The sequence below is a fragment of the Microcaecilia unicolor genome, chromosome 5 (assembly GCF_901765095.1).
Source record: "Microcaecilia unicolor chromosome 5, aMicUni1.1, whole genome shotgun sequence".
NCBI lineage: Eukaryota > Metazoa > Chordata > Amphibia > Gymnophiona > Siphonopidae > Microcaecilia > Microcaecilia unicolor.
In genome coordinates this window covers 212,607,241-212,629,039 of record NC_044035.1, presented here as the reverse complement: position 1 = coordinate 212,629,039, position 21,799 = coordinate 212,607,241, and the positions used below count along the sequence as shown (strand labels likewise).

General features: G+C 42.6%; 1 protein-coding gene across 2 annotated transcripts in view; it reads right to left on the bottom strand.

Annotated features, from left to right (window-relative positions):
* Positions 1-16,355, bottom strand: part of KIAA0895L (KIAA0895 like) — a 105,531-nt gene extending 89,176 nt beyond the window's left edge. Inside the window, exons 1-2 of one of the 2 annotated variants that reach the window (XM_030203746.1) lie at positions 15,848-16,355; positions 12,759-13,400 (exon numbers count right to left, since the gene is read on the bottom strand). In XM_030203746.1, coding sequence (XP_030059606.1) covers positions 12,759-13,322 — 564 coding nt within the window. In that variant the 5' untranslated portion in view covers positions 13,323-13,400; positions 15,848-16,355. Of the gene's footprint in view, positions 1-12,758; positions 13,401-15,257; positions 15,672-15,847 lie in introns of those variants that run through there. The other variant, XM_030203747.1, reaches the window with a different exon arrangement.
* Between the last annotated feature and the right edge of the window lie 5,444 nt (positions 16,356-21,799).

The window sequence follows — 21,799 nt, the reverse complement described above, 5'->3', positions numbered from 1 at the left end:
CAAGGTAAAACAAATTTAGAATACGAGGAAATCCACTGTGGGAGGTTTGTGACGCTGTGTCATAGATTTAGAAGAATTGTAAGATAGAGCAGGAGGAAATCTATAGTAGAGTCAAATGTTATGCTCTTGAGAGACCAAAAAACAAATAAAGTAGTAAAAAAACTTTCCAAAGGAAGTCACAGATTAGTAGTTAAGAAAGTCTGTATTTCTATTGGAAATAAGGATCCTGCTTAGAAGGAAACAGGAGCTCTTCCAAATGATACTGTTAAATTGAAAGATGACAGAATAAGTTGAACTGCCAGACTACAAAAGTCAGGCTCTGAGCTGACTGTGTTAAGTATTAGGTATTCCTATATATTGCCACTGTTGATGAATGTACTGATCTGAGTGAGCAGGTGTAATAAGTCGATAGAAGAAAAACGCATTTCAAAGTAGGGGGTAGGTTGAAGTCCAATAAAAAATTTACTAGAGTGGAGAACTAGGGTAAGTATCCCTTGAGGAAGCCTGTTATTACAAAATAGCTTCGGCTCTGATATATATTAACTGACTCCTTCATACGGAGCTGTTCAGAGGTTGTAAGCTCTTTGAGCAGGGACTGTCTTTTTGTGTTTGGTGTACAGCGCTGCGTATGCCTTGTAGCGCTATAGAAATGATAAATAGTAGTAGTAGTGGTAGTTCTAAACTGGCTTATAAGCATGGGTAGCACTTCATTGAGGCATTCCTGTTTTTTCAAAGGTGTGAGCCCTGTAGGTCCTTAAGCCCAAATATTGAGCAAATGCCCTTACGTTGTCCTAAAAAGGGTGTTTTTGTTATGGATTTAACACCACCCTCCTTTTGAAATATTGACGCTTATATGGATGTTTTTTTCAGTTACTATACATGGCTCCTCCATAGCGCTGCACAGCCACTGAGAAGAAATAAATCAGGTAGATTCTGTGATGTATTTTCATTACTTCTAGGCATCACTGTTAATTGGAGCTTGTACTCAAGTGTCGACATCACAGGTCTCGGCATCAAATGTGTGAATTCACCTGAGTTCAAGTGTTACTACTACTACTACTTGTCATTTCTATAGCGCTACTAGACGTACGCAGCGCTGTACACTTGAACATGAAGAGACAGTCCCTGCTCGAAAGAGCTTACAAGCATCATGGGCTCCAGAACCGAGCATGGGCTTCATCACCGAGAGTTCCCTGTCGATTCTGATGACTGGCCCCTGAACATATATATTAGAGGAGGAGCTATAGTTATCGACGTCAAGAGATGACAGTACTCCAATGTAATTTCGGTACCCAAGTCTCCTCAGAGATACCAGAATTTGATTCCTGGCATCGAGGAGAAATCTTTACAAGAGTTGACAGGACAACTTACCGCAGAATGTAAGGCTCACAGGTAGGTGTTAGAGCATTAGGTGCATTAGGTCAGAATGGCTCAGAATCCAATAAAACTCTGTGCTGCTAGAAAAGCAGACGCCTGATCCCCAGACACTGAGGCAAGGAGAGAAGCAGGAACTGAAGAAACCTGATCCCCGGGCACTGAGACAATGGAGAGCACAGGTATTTGATCCCTCATAGACTAAGTCGATGCCGAAGTGAAGCACTTTGATGTGGGTTTTAAACTTTTTTTTTTTTTAAAGCTTGCAGTTAACGTATCCGAACGGGAAGTCTTCTGAGATATACTTCTGTAGTCAGACAATTTCATTATAAATATAGTAGTAAATTAAAAAAAAAAACTATAAAATAAATCACTAATGATGACTGAAAATAAACTTACTGGAAAAAGGAAAAGCAACTAGGGTAGTTCTGCACCGCGGACAAACAGAAACTAAGGCAGGAAGGCTGAGTGTGAGATATATATAGTACCTATCAGTGGCAGTAAAGCAAGGACGTGCACAGAGAGCTTTATTAAGTTTTCTGTGCTATAGAAAGGCCGGGTCAGTGACGTCACTTCAACTGTGTGGCTAAATGATTGATGTCCATGGAGAATAGGGTCTTTGAAGAGAACCAGTAGAACCAGTGAGTTTTCTGGGGGTGGGGGTGGGAGGGAGGGGGAGGAGATTGTTGCAAAAGAGTAGGACTGAAGAATGGGGGAAGCATGAAGGGTCTGCTGTCAGCTGAGGAAAAGAACTGGCATCAAATGCCAGAATTTTACATAATGATGTGCCAATGGGGGTGGGGGCGCACTGCCTGAATGAGCACATGACCAGCAGGACAGCACTAGAAAAGAAAGCTAGAGATTGCATGCACTCTGAGCTCAGTTTTCAGTTCTCTATCTCCACCTGCTGGTTCATAGACACAACTATCCCACAGGTTCTGGAATAGTGGGAAGCTACATTATGGAAATTCTTACTAAGCTTTTGTAAACCACTTAAGACATTCTCTGTTTTGGATTACCAATATATCAAATAATAAATGGAATTGGAAATGGAAATCGAAGACTGGCAGAGGCACCAAAGCATAAGTTGGCTTAGGGCGCCACAACCCCTTGCGCTGGCCCTGGACACTGGGGTCAAAACTTTACAACATTTGGTTTTAAAAGTTCTGAGGTTTGCACATTTTGCAATATTCTAATCCATAACCAACTTTCAGCCTGAAATCTAAATAATCAAACAGTTCTAACTATTGCAAGCATATGCCATTCATCAGTTAGCAATTTCTATGGGCTGGTACTGCAGAACATTGCTTCTGAAGCTAGTCTGGTACTATACCTCTAGCTAGTCACTTTTTAAGGTTATCCACAATGAATATGCATGTGATAGATTTGTATGCATTGCTTCCAAAATTGAAACAAGAAATTCATCCTGTAACAAGCCAGAATTTTACTTGTCAAGTCATGGTTTACAATATTCTCTACACCAAGCCTTCCCAAACTGTGGGTCACAAAATCCTCATTTGGGGTCACAACCTGCGCGGGCTGAAAGAACAAAAAAAACCTTTTTAGCCTGCACCTCCTTATGCGTCTATGCTAAAATTAGGCCTGTGCAGTGCAGGCTCCATGGAAGGTGGAAGAGGATGGCAGCTTCAGTTGTGACACTGTAGGAGGGCCAGAAGTAGCAGCACTGATGAAAAAGGTAGCCCTCTGGGGGTTGCATGCTTTCTGGCCATCATAATGGAGAGGCTGCAATGGAAAGTTGAATAACCACTGCTCTAAGCACTTCACCCCAATTCCCCTGAATATTCACAAACAAATTAATCTGGCAGGAAAGTCACAAATTTACTCACTCCCAGGGGACTGAGCATGTTGAATGACCCATTCAGATCTCATTCCATAAGAAGCAATGAATGACATACTTTCAAAATATGACTGCCCCATTTCAAGGTTTCATAGAACAAAGTAATAGTAAAATCATTCCTCAGTACAATATTTGGTGGGTATAGTTCTGAAATAGACTGCACATTCTACGGAAAAACAAATCTGTTTATCTGTGCTCAAACTTAATTCACTGTTTTACAATTGATCTAGAATAGCACTAAAAACGCCGTCTGCCCAATTGCATCCTTTTGCATGTCATGGGGGCCCTAAATCTTATCCTTGATAGGCACAAACCTTTCTGTTTTTCTGGATTTCTGTGATGAAATTTGCATACAATGGAGCATATTCTCATGCATATTCATTTGGGAAATCCTAAACTCTGACCAGTTTGTGGCCCTGAAGGCTCATGTTTGAGGATCACTGTTGTTCCTTCATGTCTTGATCATCAAGGATCTTCTATGTTTAACCTATGCTTTCTTGACTCCTGTTATTGTTTTGGCTTCCACCACTTTCACTGTGAGGCCGTTTCATGCACACATCACTACTATTTCCATGAAAACATAGTTTTTTAATGCTATTTTACACACTAGTCTGCCCTCTTGGAGACTCATATGGCCTCATGTTCAGAAATTTCTTTCCTCTGAAAAATGGACTGCGCTACAAATTATCACTTTATCAGCTGTAGATTATATAACAGCTAACGTTAGGTGTGACTTTTTAGCAATGTCATTTTCATGTCATTTTGTTTCATTTTAGTGCATGATAAATGTTTTAGTGCACATGTGAATGCAGAACATACAAATCAGAACTTCCAAGGGGATATGTGCCGACACGTGTTTCGCCTGTGCTGTTTCAAGGCAACCCCTTAATGTGTACTGTGGTGAATTCTCATCCTGCTTATGTTGCCTTGAAACAGAATAGGCGAAACACATGTCAGCATATATCCCCTTGGAAGAATCCTTAAAGATAGCTCAAGATAAGTACTTGAAGAAATTTTGTTTGATTACTTAATAATGGACCAAAAAGAATGAAAATGAATGAAAAAGTAAAAATGAAATGCTAATTTAACAATGGAGTAACAATGGAACTATATAACAAAAGTTATTTAAAAAAATTGTATGAAATAGATTAGTTTCACAGACTGATATCAATTTAGTTGTTTCACCTACTTCCAAAAAGTATGAGATTTTTATCTCTAGGAAGTTCACTTCTAATGGTCTGTTAAATAAAAGAACACACAATTGTTTAGAGTTGCAGATGTGTATTTATGTGTGATTATATTAATAGATCTGTAATCAGTAGATTACATTTATAATAGGCCTTTTGGGTATTTCAGAATATACACATGTATGCGCCTGCACATAGATGTGCATGTTTCCCATTTCAGAAACCTATGGGCCCAATGTTGAAAAAAAAATGCTAAGCTCTTAAATTTATGCTCCTAAGTTAGCCTCCTAAATTTGTGCCTTATTGCAGCCAAACTTAGAAGCATGACTTTCCAGTTGAAATTCATCTTAATTTAGTAGTTTAAAAGTTATGCTCATTCAATAGACAGGCCTCCGATAATATCAGACGCACCCTAGATATCATGTATGTAGCGAAACAGCGAAAGACACCATATTGCTTGTTAAGTAAAGACGCAGAGAAAGTATTTGACCGTGTCCACTAGCAGTTTCTATATCAGGTTTTAGAGAGATATGGGTTTGGACCTAAATTTGTGGGCTGGATTAGAGCATTGTACTCCTCTCCCGGGGGGGTACTAGACAGGGATGTCCGCTGTCGCCCCTTCTTTTTGACCTTGTAATGGAGCCTATGGCTATAAATATTAGGGAGAATCAAAGGATCTGGGGGATTAGGGTTGGCCAGTGGGAGTCAAAGATTGCTCTTTTTGCAGACGATGTTCTTTTGACACTCTCCTCGCCCATGGACTCCTTGCCAGAGGTGTTTCAGGAGATAGAGAGATATGGGCGGGTCTTGGGGTTTAAAATCAATGTTACTAAGACCGAGGCAATGACACTGGGGCTGCCGGATGCAGATTATTGTTGGTGTAGACAGTTGTATCCTCTAACTTGGGTGACTGAGAGTATAAAATACTTGGGGGTCTACCTTACTAGTAATCCTGAAAGGTTGAGCGAAGCTAATTATGTTCCATTGCTGACGATGATTAGGAACGATCTGGAGCTTTGGGAACCCTTGTCCTTATCCTGGTTTGGTTGGATAGCCACTGTTAAAATGAATATCCTTCCTTGCTTACTCTACCTATTTCAAGCCATACCTCTACCAATTAAGGGACAGTTGCTCCAGTCACTGCAGGATTACATAAATTTATTTGGAGGGGAGGTAGACCTAGACTTCCACGTGCCATTATGTATAGGGCACGTACGGCGTCCCTAAATTAGCATTATATTATTTGGCCGCACAAGCCAGAGCCGCTGTAGAGTGGTTTCAGGAGCCAGCTCATAAGCTATGGGTACAGATGGAGCAGAGCTTGATTCACAGTCCACTAAAGTTGGGACACTTGATTTGGTTGGCCCCTGGGCTTCGTTATTTGGGTAACCATTTGCTTCCTATTATTCAGCATACATTTACATGTTGGGATAAATTGGAACGTACAAAGGGTTTTTACAACTCCCGCCTGTCCCCTATAGCATACCACTCTGCATTTCAACCAGGATGTGTCCCTTCAGTTTTTACTTGATGGCGGCGACAAGGTTTAGATCTATGGGGTTAACTGGTGGAGGGTAATGGATTTGTTTCTTTTGCTGAGCTGACAGATACCTTTAGATTGCCGTGTAGAGACCAATATGCATATCACCAACTTATACATTTTCTTCACTCACCTGGGATTAAGGAGAGGCTATTTGGAGATATAACCTTTTTAGAAGAAATCTGTGTTAGAAATTTAGGATCTAGGGGGTTGATCTCCTTATTGTATGGCCACTTAAGGGACCATCTACCTGAGGCCTGTCACTACCGTATTAGATGGGAAAAGGAACTAGGAGTGAGTTATGAGGAGGCAGAGTGGCAGAGAATGGAGAGGGCAACTGTTAATAGCTCCCCAGCGGTCAATATTCAAGAGAACTGTACCAAAGTCTTGTATCGGTGGTACCTTACCCCAGCCCGTTTGAGCCACATGTTTGAGGGGGTTTCTTCCTTATGTTGGCAAAATTGCAGTCAAAAGGGTACCCACGGACATATTTGGTGGTCTTGCCGGAAGGTGAAGGCCTACTGGAGGACGATTCATGGGCGAGTACAGGTGTGGGTGGGTTCCCCTATTCCTTGGGATCCGGCCATGTTCTTGTTTAATAGGCCTGTCCCGGGGGTGATGGGTGGGAGTCTGATCTTGGCTAAGCACTGCTTTAGTGCTGGTCGGGTGGTGATTGCTCGTTCTTGGAAGCAAACTGGATGTCCCTCAGTGGGTAAGTGGAGGAGTCTTCTGGAATATATTGCTGAGAGGGAGAGGTTACTGGCTAGAGAGTGGAACACTATAGCTAAGTGGAAACAGATATGGGCTCCCTTGGGTATTTCATAAGGTGGTACTAGGTGACATGAGAGGCAGGGTGATTGATTAATGGTATCCCTGGGAGGAAGGGTCTGGGGGGTGGGAGGGGTTAATGGGAAGTTATTTTGGTTCTTGCATTAATATTTCTGTTATAAAAAGTTAAAATACAACTGGGAAAGGTTAAGTACTGAGAAGGGGTTCTGCGCTGCGGGGCCCTTCCAAGAGATGGCTTTGCCTAATGCATAATGTTTAGATATGTATGTGTTACATTGTACTTGTGCTGAAGTCATTCAATAAAGATCCTGGCTAAAAATTAAAAAAAAAAAAGTTATGCTCATAAATGTAGGCCTATCATATACATATAACCCAGCTCTTACAAATATCATTAAATTCCATTTTAGTCAAAGGCATTTAGAGATATTATTATCAAATATAGGATCTTTCAGAATTCATCCAGTGACACCACACAGGCTTATTTAATGTGAGCCAGGCACTTTTATGGTGAACTGGTATTCCTCATTTGATCCATCAATTTAATCAAAGCACCAAAATACTTTTTTTCTTTTTTTCTTATATAACTTAAAACATAGGCACTTAGCTCTATTTGTAGCATAGCTCAAAAAACTTTCTTCTTTGAAAAACTTTAAAGAAGTATATTATTCATCCCGGAGATCCTCATACCGACATGAATTCACGTTTCGCACAACAGTGCTGTATCAAGGTATATCTCCTCTGATTTTCACGGAGAAAATCTCCCATTCTTTCATCAATGTAGGCCTGCCATTCGTTTGCCTAGATTTAGGAACCTAACTTATGAGGCTAGAACTGAAAATCAGTGCTAAACTCCTAACATGTTTTCCCCCGCCCCTTACACCTACTTTTTATGCTCCTAAATTTAAGAGTTTAGTTACATTTTGAGTAAAAAAAACTTTATACACTCAGCCCTAGAAAACTTTCTAAAAGGTCAATTTATCAGTATAATTCTCAAAGTTAGGAGAATAAATCCTTTGTGCCCTACATGTCTCTTGTTTACCCCAGCTGTCACACAGTTTGATAGTTCCCTGCATCAGTGGACTGGGGGAGGGGGGACAAAAAAAACACTGGAGGCTTACAGGGGCACCCTCCTCTAAACCCTCCAGTACAGTACTGCTTAAAATAAGCACCTTTAATTAACCTAGACATGCCAAGGAACAGCTACAAATCCCAATGGTGATCTCGGAGAGCATAAAAATGCATCCCTCCTCTGAAATGGAGAATACACATGTGTATTTTAGCCCCATCCACAACATGCTCAGATCACACCCCCTTGCCATATGCACATATTTTCAAATTTGAAAATGTATATTTTGGCTTTCTAAAATTGGGTTTTAAATGTGCATGATACAATATATGTGTTTAAATGCCAGTTTATGCATGCCCAAATCATAAAAAGGATATCTAAAATAACCACCTAGATGAAACAGCATGCACTAATATATTTCAGCATGTGCTAAAAAAGAAACAAAAAAAAAAAACCCACTGAGCTAACTAAAGAACGACTGCTGACAATCAAGATCGACTGAGAGGACCAACCTGCCGGGAACAGGAGCTGCCTGCCGAGGCTGAACAGAGTAATAAAATACCTGCTCATCTTAAATGCATGCATTGCCTTAGCATGATTTAAAAATCCTCGCTATACTCTGCTGTGTCTTATGGCAATATAGCACCTTGAACTGTTGCCATGCTTTAATTTAAATTGCTGCTAAGACTAATGCAAATGTAAATATTACCTCATTCGCATAACAGCGAACTGTTACCAAGCAAGCTTGCATGCACTGCTTTAGCTTTTACATAATTTAAAAAATCCTTGCTTTACCCTGCTTTGCTCTGCTTACTCTAAACTGAAAGCCACAGCGTCCTATGCCAAAATAGCACCTTTAACTGTTGCCATGCTTCAATTAAAATTGCTACTAAGACTAACGCGAATGCAAATACTACCTCATTTGCCTAATAGTGAACTGTTGGCAAGCATTCAGAGTAGGCTCGCCCAGCAATAAACTGTTGCCAAGCTCTAAATTAAATTGTTGCCATACTTAAACACAAAGTTAAGTAACACTGTGCCTGCCTAGCACTGAACTGCTGCCAGCTTTGAACTAAATTGTTGCTAGATTAACTGAAAATGTTAGCACTACTTCGCTTAAATTGTAACCAAGCTCAAATGCAATTGTAACGTAGTATTGCTCAAATACACACCAATTACTTATTTGCCACAACACCCAACACATAGAAATGAACACCAGCAATACACTCATAACCATCCAGTGTCTCATTATATTCTCACACGCAAACACAACACAAAACCTAGACAACAACAACTCCACTACTCACAATCCGCATAACACTCACACACACACCATGCACACCCAAAACAACAACCACAACAACCCACTTACATATCACCAATCCCATGCACAACCTTTAAACAACCTACCAAATCAAAGACACAACAACCAACCAACAGGAACAAACCCCGAATATTTACGAGAAAACAGGGAAAACAATGACAACAACAAATTCAACTATCGAAGACACAGACAGTTAATAAAAATAAACACATCTAACCCCGCCTTGGAACCACATCACCAAATCAAACTAGGATACGTCAATGCAAGATCAGCAGTAAGCAACTCGATAGACATACTAGATTGGATCACCACAGACAAACTAGACCTCTTATTTATCACAGAAACCTGGTTCCATAGTCCTACGGACCCCGCCATCCTACAAACGTGCCCACCAGAATACAAAATCACGCACTGGACAAGAAATGGAGAAAAAAGAGGAGGCGGAATAGCTTTAATATACAAACCTGAATTCACCATCACAATCACAGGCGAATCTACCTCACCACAACTTGAAATTGCATCGACAAGAATCAACCATCCAAGTCTAATAGGACACCTTAACACCATCCTATTCTACAGGCCACCAGGAAAATGGCAAGACGCCCAAACACAACTCATGGATTTCATCTCGAATACCTGCGTATCAACCTCAAACATCCTCATACTAGGAGACATCAACTTACACCTAGACACCCTACCAAGTACACGAGAATTCAAAGAATTCCTACAACTCTGGGATCTGCAAACACCCAACTTACAACCAACACACGAAAAAGGACACACACTAGATATCATAACAAATAGACTTGAACCGAACTCAACTATCACACTCACCAACACAAGATGGACACCCACACTATGGTCAGACCACCATAAAGCAAATGTCACACTTTACTGGCAAAAAACACAACCAAACACAATCAACAAACATGAGCGAACAACCTACACAACAAGAGGAAAAATAGACCCCACAACATTCTGGCAACAGATCTACCAGAGTGAATGGACTGCAAACGCTGGCACCATCCAATTCCTCCAAGAATGGGACGATATAAGCACAACAACATTAGACAAAACACAACATTAGACAAAATCGCCCCAGTCCAAACCAGAACATCACACAGGAAAAATGCAAATCCATGGTTCAACGAAGAGCTGAAAAAACTGAAAACACAAGTCAGGAGACTTGAACGAGCCTGGAATAAAAAGAGAGATGAACAAACACTAAACGACTGGAAACAACTTCGGAGAAAATACAAATACACCATCAAACAGACAAAAAGACTACACTATAAAACATTAATAGGACCAAACTACAAAGACACACATAAACTCTTCAACCTCGTGAACAAACTGTTAGACACCACACCTGTTACAACCAACAGCAAAGATACACCAAGTGTTGACAACCTTGCAAAATACTTCAAGGAGAAGATTGTACAATTACGACAAAAAATACCCGCCAGCACTATAGAATATACCACTCTCCTAGACTGTCTAGATCCAGAAGAAGGAACACACCCAGCAGACAGAACCTGGACCGAATTTGAACTATTACCAGAAGAACTCATCTCTAAAACTCTCAAAAAATATGCCAAATCCAACTGCAAACTAGACATATGTCCAAATAGCCTCATGCAATCTGCTCCTCAACAATTCATAACAAACCTAACAAATCACATAAACTACATGCTACAAAATGGACTCTTCCCAAAAGAAAAAGGAAAAATCCTACTCACACCAATTCCTAAAGACACAAAGAAAAACACGAGCGAAATAACCAACTACAGGCCAATTGCATCCATACCACTAATAACCAAGCTAACCGAAGGTATGGTAACCAAACAGCTCACAAACTATCTAGACAAACATTCAATACTGCACGATGCCCAATCAGGATTCCGTTCGAATCACAGCACAGAAACAGTATTAGTCACCCTAATGACCAGATTCAAACAAAGAATTGCAACCGGCAACAATATACTCCTCTTACAATTCGACATGTCCAGCGCCTTCGACATGGTTGATCATGAAATCCTAATACACATACTTGAATACTTTGGCATCGGAGGAAATGTCTTGAATTGGTTCAAGGGGTTCCTAACCCTGCGCTCGTATCAAGTCACATCAAAATCAACCACGTCCAAGGCATGGATACCTGAATGTGGAGTCCCACAGGGATCACCTCTCTCTCCAACTATATTCAACCTAATGATGATCCCTTTAGCAAAACTCCTATCAAACCATAACCTCAACCCGTACATATACGCCGATGATGTGACAATATACATCCCATTCAAACAAGACATCAAAGAAATCTCCAGCGAAATCAATAAAAGTCTACACATCATGAACACATGGGCAGATGCATTCCGCCTGAAACTGAACGCAGAAAAAAACCCAATGCCTGATACTCACCTCCCAATACAACACAACAGAATTCAACGTGATAAACACACCAAACCTAAAACTTCCAATCTCAGAAACACTAAAAATCCTTGGAGTGACTATCGACCGCCACCTAACACTCGAAACTCACGCAAACAACATAACCAAGAAGATGTTCTTCAGCATGTGGAAATTGAAAAGAATTAGACCATTCTTCCCAAGATTCGTCTTCCGCAGCCTAGTGCAATCCCTCATCCTTAGCTACTTGGATTACTGCAACTCATTATACGCTGGCTGCAAAGAGCAAATACTAAGGAAACTTCACACAGCCCAGAACACAGCAGCCAGGCTCATCTTCGGAAAACCTAAATATGAAAGGGCAAAACCACTACGAGAGAAACTACATTGGCTTCTACTCAAGGACCGCGTTACTTTTAAAACTTGCACACTAGTCCATAAGATCATTTACGGTGAAGCCCCAGCGTACATGTCTGATTTAATAAACCTACCACCTAGAAACGCCAAAAGATCATCCCGAACTCACCTCAACCTCCATTACCCAACCTGCAGGGGCTTGAAGTACAAGACAATACACGCGTCAACCTTTTCCTACATGAGCACGAAGTCTTGGAATACATTACCACGCAACCTAAGAATGATCAACGAACAAGCCTCCTTCCGTAAACTACTGAAGACACACCTGTTCGAACAAACTTATGGAAAGAGCCAAAACACATAGAGACCACTCACTGTCCACAATGCAATACACATCCACATCTGATCCATCATCCCTTTATCCAGTCAACCATACATTCGTCCACGGAACTATGTACACTATATGTCTAGGCGCCTAATAATGCCCTTTTTTCCCATTGTCTCTTTCTAATGTTTCTATGTTTTGTCCCATTGTTATACTACCAACGATATTCGAATGCCTCGCACAACTCTGTTCAATGTAATCCATAACTTAGTTATAACAAATGTATTTCTATTATTCAAGTCTTATTGTAAGCCACACTGAGCCCGCAAATAGGTGGGAAAATGTGGGATACAAATGCAACAAATAAATAAATAAATAAATAAATAAATAAATAAATAAAAAGGATATCTAAAATAACCACCTAGATGAAACAGCATGCACTAATATATTTCAGCATGTGCTAAAAAAGAAACAAAAAAAAAAAAAACCACTGAGCTAATTTTTCTTCCTTGTGCATTGCTAGAATTTTTACCTGATTGATGAATTGATTTGATGCTTTGCTGTATTTTGTCACCACTGCCGTTGGAAATGGCTCCTCATACTGGAACTGAGGGTTGTAGGTGAAATTGGACTTGAAAAACTTATCTCGCTCTTCGTCTACATTCAGAGGCCTCAGTGCCACCAGCAGGCAGGGGCTTTTGCTGCCACCATGCTGCCCAATTCTACTGCCAGGCTTGGCTAAATGAGGTAGAGATGCTGCACTGCGGATCTGCCCTCTGGCACAACCACTGCCACTGCTATTAATCGTACAGGTGCTCTCACTTCGGCGCATCCAGCTGCACTGCCCACTGTATAAAGGACATGCTGAGGACCTCCTGACCTCTGACCTTGGCTCTGGGGTTTTCGTGCCTTTGAGTTTTGTTGTTGTTTTTGCCTTAGATGGTGAAACAGTAGGACAAGAGGAGGAAGTAGGAGAGACACAGGAATATAGACAAACTCCATTTTGCTCACAGAGCTTCTTCTGTTCAGCCTTTCGATCAGATTGAGCAGTGCTTAGAGTCCGTTCATATGGCTGGGTCCCTGAGCCAATCACCATCCTCCTATGTAGAAAGAGCACAGACCAAGAGGAGGTGTCCTACAACAAGCCCAAATCTTCTCCCATCCTCTCAATCACCTACGAAGAAGGAATGACACAAAAATACTGTTAGGCTTTCTACTACAAAGATGCTCTGACCTTTTTTTCAAGGCCTATAGATGTGCACAACCATAGCCCTATAATAATTTTTTCCAGAACTCTGGGAATATAAACAACTCTTTCTAAACATCATCGGTAGATGTTTAATGAAAATTGAAATCTTTCAATATGACCATCCATTTGTCTGCATCCAGATGTGCAAGGACAGTGCTCAGCACCACCTCCATTAGCTGTCCTCAAAATAATTCAAAGCTCTCCACTCCTTTTTTGAGCACTCTGTCACTGCATGTGCAGTCTCAAGTGGCAGAGTCTGAAAATGTTTTAAAAATGCATTTTCCTACACCATATAAACTAATATAGTAGACTTGTATTTATAGTGAAGTAAGTTCTGGAAGAAAAGGGGGGGTGAAAAGAACTATTTACCCTGACAGTTTTCAGTTAAATTAACCAACAGTATTGTCTTCCCAGACCCAACAGTGTATGAGTGTTAACAAAATCCGTATTCAAAAAGTGTGAGGTCCCCTTTCACTAAGCCCCGTAGGTGCCTACGCACACCAAACTGCTCCAAATTGGAACTACCGCCCGGTTACTGCGTGGCCCTTGTGGTAATTTCAATTTTGACATGCGTCTGGAAAATATTTTTTATTTTCTGGCACGTGTCCGGCATTTGACACATGTAGGTCATTACCGCCCAGACTCTTTACCGCTATATCTATGGCTGGCAGTAAGGTCTCAGACCCAAAATGGACGCGCGGCAATTTTGATTTTGCCATACGTCCATTTTCAGAAAAAAACAAATAGGTCTTTTTTTAAAAGGCGCATTGAAAAATGGATCGGCGTGCACCCAAAACCCGCACCTACACTACCACAAGCCATTTTTCAGCACACCTTTGTAAAAGGACCTCTTAGGCTTCATCAACATAGCTTCTGTCATTCGTCAGACACTCACTAACAATTTAACAGATGTGGAGAGGCAGTTTCGAGAAAACGTCTAAGTCCGATTTTTAATGTTTTGCTAAAAACATCCACAAATCAAATGGCAAACAGACTTTTTTGAACCTGAAAAAGTATATCTTTTCGGTTTGAAGATCGCATTTTTCTAAATATTTTGTGCTTAGTGTGTTTTTCTTTTGGGACCATTTTGGAAAAAAAATGTCTAAGAGATAAACACCCCAAACCCAGCCTTTGGGATATCTGGGGACCATCATTCTTAGTAGACTGCCACACAGATATCCCAGCAGAGTAGTGGGGCAAGTGTAGGGGCACTGCAGTGGGCTTCACATAAAAGGTTCCAGGTACACATCTCACCATAACCCTATATTGTATGATGAACCCTTCAGGAACAGAGAAAAACCTACTGTACACCACTACAATAGCCCACTACTCCTAGGACATGTCTGCTGCTCTAACAAGAATGGCCATCATATCTGAAGCGGCCATAAACTCTAATATGTACTATTACATCTTAGGGGGTGTGGGAGGGAGTCTGTGACCACTGGGGGTGTAAGGTGGGCATGTCTTAATTCCTGCAGTGGTCATTTGGTCATTCAGAGCACTTTTTGGTCACTTAGGGCCTGATGCACTAAACTTACTGGACCAGCACTGTGCGTTTTTGACCCTTTCCAGCCGGTTTAAAAAAAAAAAAGCGTTCACATTAGCTTTGTGCATTTCTTACTGAAAGCCCATTTAGGGGGAGAGAAAAATGTTCCCCTGGGCTCTTCCTTAGCAGGACCCCATCCAAAACTGCTGATGCTGCCAGAACTGATCTTTGAGGAAAGGCTGGCTGACATGTCACTATAGAGGGGAATGGAGGGGAAGCACAGACCCTGCCCTCACCTCAGTGGGGCATCAAGAGTGCCAGCAATGATTCTGATTTTTCACCCTGGGGCTTGGAAGCGTTCCACCAGCTCTTTAGAAAAATTATTTATTTATTGCAACCTCATGAAAACCCTCCCTCACCCCACTCCTTTTGCCAAAATGAGATCCCCCAAGATTTGTAGAAGCATGCGCAGCGTATGTCCTGGCAGCCTTCCCTATCAAGCTGCACGGTGAAAGTTAATGTAGCTCATTTGCATGGGATTTCTTTAGTGCATCGCACGCTATTTCCACCTCAGTAATTTTGGTGGTTGATTCCAGGGACTTTTTGTGCATTGGCTCCTGATTCATGATTGAAACAGGTCTAGTCAAAAACGTCTTAATTTTTTGTTTCATTATTGCAGAAAACCTTCTACTGCAACTTAGACATTTTAAAAATGCGCCTCCTTATGGCACATGCACTCAGCTACTGTCAATTTGGGGGTTTTTAGTAGTTGTTTTTTTTTTTAAGCCGCACACATTAAATGCCTGCAATTTCTAGTACTATATTTAGTCTTTGCTTTCCTGCACAGACCAAAGCTGCTCTCTCTTTCTTCCGTGTGTATGCTCACTAGAGTGCAATGATGACAGCAGGTTCTCGGCCAGTCCTGTAGCATCCGATCCCCGCTCAATTGCTCTTCTCTCTCCAGGGCCTGCGTGACTCGTCCTAGTCTTCCAGACCAAATGGAAAGCAAGACCGCGGGTTCGCCGCACTGGGCTTGCCAACTATGCGCATCGTCTCCGGACTGTCTGGATTTTTTTTTTTTTTTTTTGCACGGGGGTGTGTCCTGAGACCAGGAAGAGAACTCAAATATCCGGAAAATATTCGGTCTTTTTACTGTCCATGCGAACGTATAGACGCTCCCTCCTCCGTCCCGATGCCAAGCCCTTTCCCACTCCCACCCAGCCTCCTGAGCACTCCTGGCTGCAGATGATGATAGCAGAGGGCGTCAACAGCAGACGTCCCTTTAAAAAGCCAGCAGCACTGCCCCTTTAAATGTCTGAGTCAGTTGCTTGGATCACATGGCGCTTATACTGGTGAGTTGGACTGCACACTTCTCCCGCAGAAAGGCAAATGCGAAGCTTCGGTAGGTACCCCTATCTACCTTATAAGCCACCCGGGGAGCGGCTGATGCTGATGCTGATGCTGATGCTGATGCAGATGCAGATGCAGATGCAGAGCACCCCCCCCCCCCCCCCGGGCAGCGCTTGCACGCACCACTCCACCTTCAAGCAGGAGGTGGGGGAAGTAGGCGCGCGGCTGTCGGCTCTGCCGGTCCGGAACAGGAAGTTGACGTCAAAAACTGGAGGCAGGGACCGCTTACGCACTCTTCCTTGCTGCCTGTACCAAGGTTTAATAGACAGGAGAGGAGAGGAGTGTGGTAGCCGTGTTAGTCCACTCTTAAGGTTATCAATAGACATCAAACAAAATAAAACATGGAAAAGAAAATAAGATGATACCTTTTTTATTGGACATAACTTAATACATCTCTTGATGTATTAAGTTATGTCCAATAAAAAAGATATCATCTTATTTTCTTTTCCATGTTTTATTTTGTTTGATTTCTATAGACAGGAGATAAAGCGACGTCAAAACTCTGAAACCAATTAGGTTAATCTGACGTTTCCCTTACCCACGGTGCTGTTGTCATCCCCGTATACTCAAAACAAAGCAAGCAAACCTATGAGCTGTGTGCTGCATCTACCTTGTCGTTCTTTATTGTTGGCAGCATTTTTATTTAATCTCATTTATATTTTCAAACATGCCAGCTTGTGCAGCGTACGGGTGTACACAGAGGCAGCAGTCATTACCCAAATTCAAATAAAATTCTAATACGACCGTGTCTGCCTCTTATGGTAGCTTTTGTTAATTAAAGCCATGTCAGAAAAATATTTGCAAGTGCGATTTTATTATGCAGGCAAACAATACACCGCCAAAATTCAAAATAGCAAGCTGCACAGTATTAGTCGCCAAGTTTATACAATGTTATTTTCAGTGAAATATAAATCTGTTGGCTGCCTGCTATGTGAATATTCTATCACTGTTTATTACTACCAAGTATTACATATTTAGGGTATAGGTCTTAAACATACTACTACTACTACTTGTTTACATTTGTTTATCTAGACCTTACATGCACATGGTATTGCTTATTAAACCCGAAGGCAAAACCAAAGTGTGGTTAACAATCAAACATATAAATGGCAAGAGGCGTACTCACTCGCAAATGCGCAGTAGAGACCCTCTCTGTCCCACCCCCGCGTCAATACGTGATGATGAGGGCGAGACAGAGAGGGAACCTGCGCACCTGTGAGTGAGGGAACCGCCGTCGCCACCGCTCCCCCCCCCCCCAGGGTTGCCGCTACCGCTCCCCCCACCCACCCGGAGTCGCCGCCGCCACCCACCCTCCACCCGGCCCGGGTACCTGGCTTCACTATTCAAACCGCCGGAACGCAGCACACAGCTCATCTGAGCTGCCGTTGGCCTTCCTTACCTGCCTGTGTCCCACTCTCGCCGACGTTACGTCACACGAGGGCGGAACATACGCAGAGAAGAAGGAAGGCCGACGGCAGCTCAGATGAGCTGTGTGCTGCGTTCCGGCGGTTTGAATAGTGAAGCCAGGTGCCCGGCCCGGGTGGAGGGGTGGCGGAGGAGACTCCGGGGGGGGGGGGGGGCGGTGACTCTGGGGGGGAGGGGCGGCAGTGACCTATCCAGGGGGGAGCCCTTTCAAACCCCTCCCCTTCCTTTACGAGCCCGTTTTTACGGGCTCAACGGCTAGTTTGATATAAACTGTGTTGTTTATGGCTTTACTTGTTATGAAATGCTTTGAGTCAGTGGCGTAGCCAGACCTGACTTTTTGGGTGGGCCCAGAGCTAATATGGGTGGGCACTATGTATATAGGTATGAGTAGTGTTTCTTGAGATACTACAAAATAATGCCTTAGAATGCTGCCCTGCATCAATATAAACCACATACATACTTAAAAAAACGATATTTGTAAATACATAGTAGATGACGGCAGAAAAAGACCTGCACGGTCCATCCAGTTTGCCCAACAAGATAACTCATATGTGCTAATTTTGTGTATACCCTACTTTGATTTGTACCTGTGTTCTTCAGGGCACAGACCGTATAAGTCTGCCCAGCACATGTTTAGTTCAGAAAGTCTCTCCTCATACGTTTTGTAACGCAAATCCCATACCATTCTCATAGCTTTTCTTTGCACCGCTTCAATTCTTTTTACATCCTTAACAAGATACGGCCTCCAAAACAAAAATATATAGCTACATCATGCCATATCAAACTTGACCAGACATAAGTCTACTATAATGGCAAACATCTCAACACACATGACAGGATCCTGCATTATAATTACAGCAATGACATATAACCATGTATTCAAATTCTGGTAGCACTTCAATAATGGCAACAAAATCCCGTCACTGCCAGGTACTTTGTGAAGTAACACTAAATCCTTCAAAGAGGCTTCTTAGAGCCTATATTGCAAACCATAACACCAGTTCCAATAACAGTACCTTTAAAAAGGCAGCAGTGAATATACACAACAGTAATACGCATCCCATTGGAAAAGCCAGTCAGGCTCATAGATCCCCATACAAACCACATGCCAGCAGAAACTCTCCCCTGCTTGGTCACATGCAGACCACAGACCAACCCTCATCAATTACAGAATAAAGGACCAGTTCTAAGCAGATCACAATTCAACACACATAATTTTAAAACATATAAAACATAAAGACCTTCCCTTCCCTACCCCCCCCCCCCAATCCATCCCAGCAGCCTGGCATCACCCTTCCCTTCTCTACCTTACCCCCCCCCCCACTCCATCCATCCCTGTAGCCCAGTGTCAATCCTTCCCTACCCCACCATCCATCCCATAGCTAAGCACCAGCTCTATCCTACCACCCCACCCCTCCCTGTAGCCTAACATCAGCCTTCCCTATCCTCCCCCCATGGCATTAAATATAAGATGTTTTTTTAATGTCCTGGGCACTGCAGAGCCCACCTCACCGCATCAGTCCACCCAGAGAAAACTGCCTACACTTTTTTTTTTATTTAACCTAGGCACTGCAGAGACCATCACCACCCAAAAACCCACCAACATGAGAAATAGACAGCTTTTTAAATATTAAACCTGGGCACTATTAAAATTTGTTGGTGAATTTCTGGGTGGGGATGGGCCATAGGCGATCGGTGGCCCAGCTGTTTGAGGAGGCTAAAGGGGACAGGGTCAGAGGCGGGGCTTACATCCATAACTTCTACAGAGTACATCCAAAACTAATTTTTATTTTCTCATTTCCATCTTCCAAAATTCCAGACAGCAGATGTACAGAGCAGGACCCAAAGCAATCCAAAACAAGTAAAATCAGAAATTGCATAGTTTACACCTCATTGCTTAACCAACCTTAGGCTTCACCTTTAGGTTTAAAAAGCAAAACCATGTGCATGTAAGGACTGGATAAACAAATTAAAACTAAGTTTAAAGCAAGTGCCCTTAATATATAATACTTGATAGTAGTAATGAAACAGTGATGGAATATTCACATAGGAAGCAACTTGAGCCAACAGATTTATTTTCCATTGAACATAATTAACTTTGTATAAACTTGGCGGCTAATAGTGTGCTGAACTGTACACATTTAGACTGACTCGTCAGACCTTCCGCATGATGGAAGCCCTTCCCTCATTATTCAATACCTCTTTGTGGAATACTAGTAATAAAAAAAGGCAAGTGAATTTTTATAATATACCACTGCAATCTACAAAACAAAAGGAGCAGGTTCCCAAATGCCATATTTTTCTTTTGATGTAGGCTCCTTCAACCTACTTAATATTTTTTAAAATTATACTCATAAATAGTAAGCCTGATTGTTAAGCATCTGATTCTCATAACATGATGTCTGTTTTGGAGGCCTTTTATTAAGTGAAAACATCTCTGCATGAATACAGGGAGTCCCTATAGCCAGCACCTCCAAATGACACAATGAATTAAAATTTAGAACAAATTGCATACTGTAACCGATAAAACCAATACTTCCTCTATGTACATCCTCATGCTACACAAGCTGGCATGTTTAAAAATATTAGTGAGATGCTACCAATAATAAAGAATGACAGTGGGGATAGGGCAGGCTCTCTCCCTCAGTCCCACTCCTTGCTCCTTCCTCCCTCCTTGGTTCCAATCTCTCCCTCTGTCCCGCTCCTCCCCAACCCCTCCCCCAAAGAAGCAGTCGGACTCGGATACTTGCCTTCGTTTCTATGATGCAGATTAGTCTGCAGCATACAGTGCTGCTGGTAGTGGTCTCCATCCTACAGCAGGCCTGCTTCGAGGATTCAGACATCTTCCTGTGACACGTCCCACCCTCACGGAACGGAAGCAAGAAGCAGGGGCATAGCTACGGGTGGGCCTGGGCCCACCCAGTTTAAAAGCAGCAGCCATTGTCTTTATGCCTCGCGGCGGCGCCGGCCCACTCAGCTACCTGCCACCTGCTTTTTAGTCTCGGGCAGCACTGGCATCTCTTCTAAGTCTGACTTCTGCTCCGCTCGGCCAGCAATGCATAATTGCCATCCCGCGCTGTCTCGTCCATCGTCTGCGCTGCTCTAGTTTAAAAGCAGGCTCAACTGCACGGCATATGCTACGCTGCACCCACCCTAGCGATTACAGCAGGCCTGCCTCGGTAGCTACTCGGCCTTCCCCCTATGACGCAACCCGCCTCCTCCTCTTACAGTGGGGGAAATAAGTATTTGATCCCTTGCTGATTTTGTAAGTTTGCCCACTGACAAAAACATGAGCAGCCCATAATTGAAGGGTAGGTTATTGGTAACAGTGAGAGATAGCACATCACAAATTAAATCCGGAAAATCACATTGTGGAAAGTATATGAATTTATTTGCATTCTGCAGAGGGAAATAAGTATTTGATCCCCCACCAACCAGTAAGAGATCTGGCCCCTACAGACCAGGTAGATGCTCCAAATCAACTCGTTACCTGCATGACAGACAGCTGTCGGCAATGGTCACCTGTATGAAAGACACCTGTCCACAGACTCAGTGAATCAGTCAGACTCTAACCTCTACAAAATGGCCAAGAGCAAGGAGCTGTCTAAGGATGTCAGGGACAAGATCATACACCTGCACAAGGCTGGAATGGGCTACAAAACCATCAGTAAGACGCTGGGCGAGAAGGAGACAACTGTTGGTGCCATAGTAAGAAAATGGAAGAAGTACAAAATGACTGTCAATCGACAAAGATCTGGGGCTCCACGCAAAATCTCACCTCGTGGGGTATCCTTGATCATGAGGAAGGTTAGAAATCAGCCTACAACTACAAGGGGGGAACTTGTCAATGATCTCAAGGCAGCTGGGACCACTGTCACCACGAAAACCATTGGTAACACATTACGACATAACGGATTGCAATCCTGCAGTGCCCGCAAGGTCCCCCTGCTCCGGAAGGCACATGTGACGGCCCGTCTGAAGTTTGCCAGTGAACACCTGGATG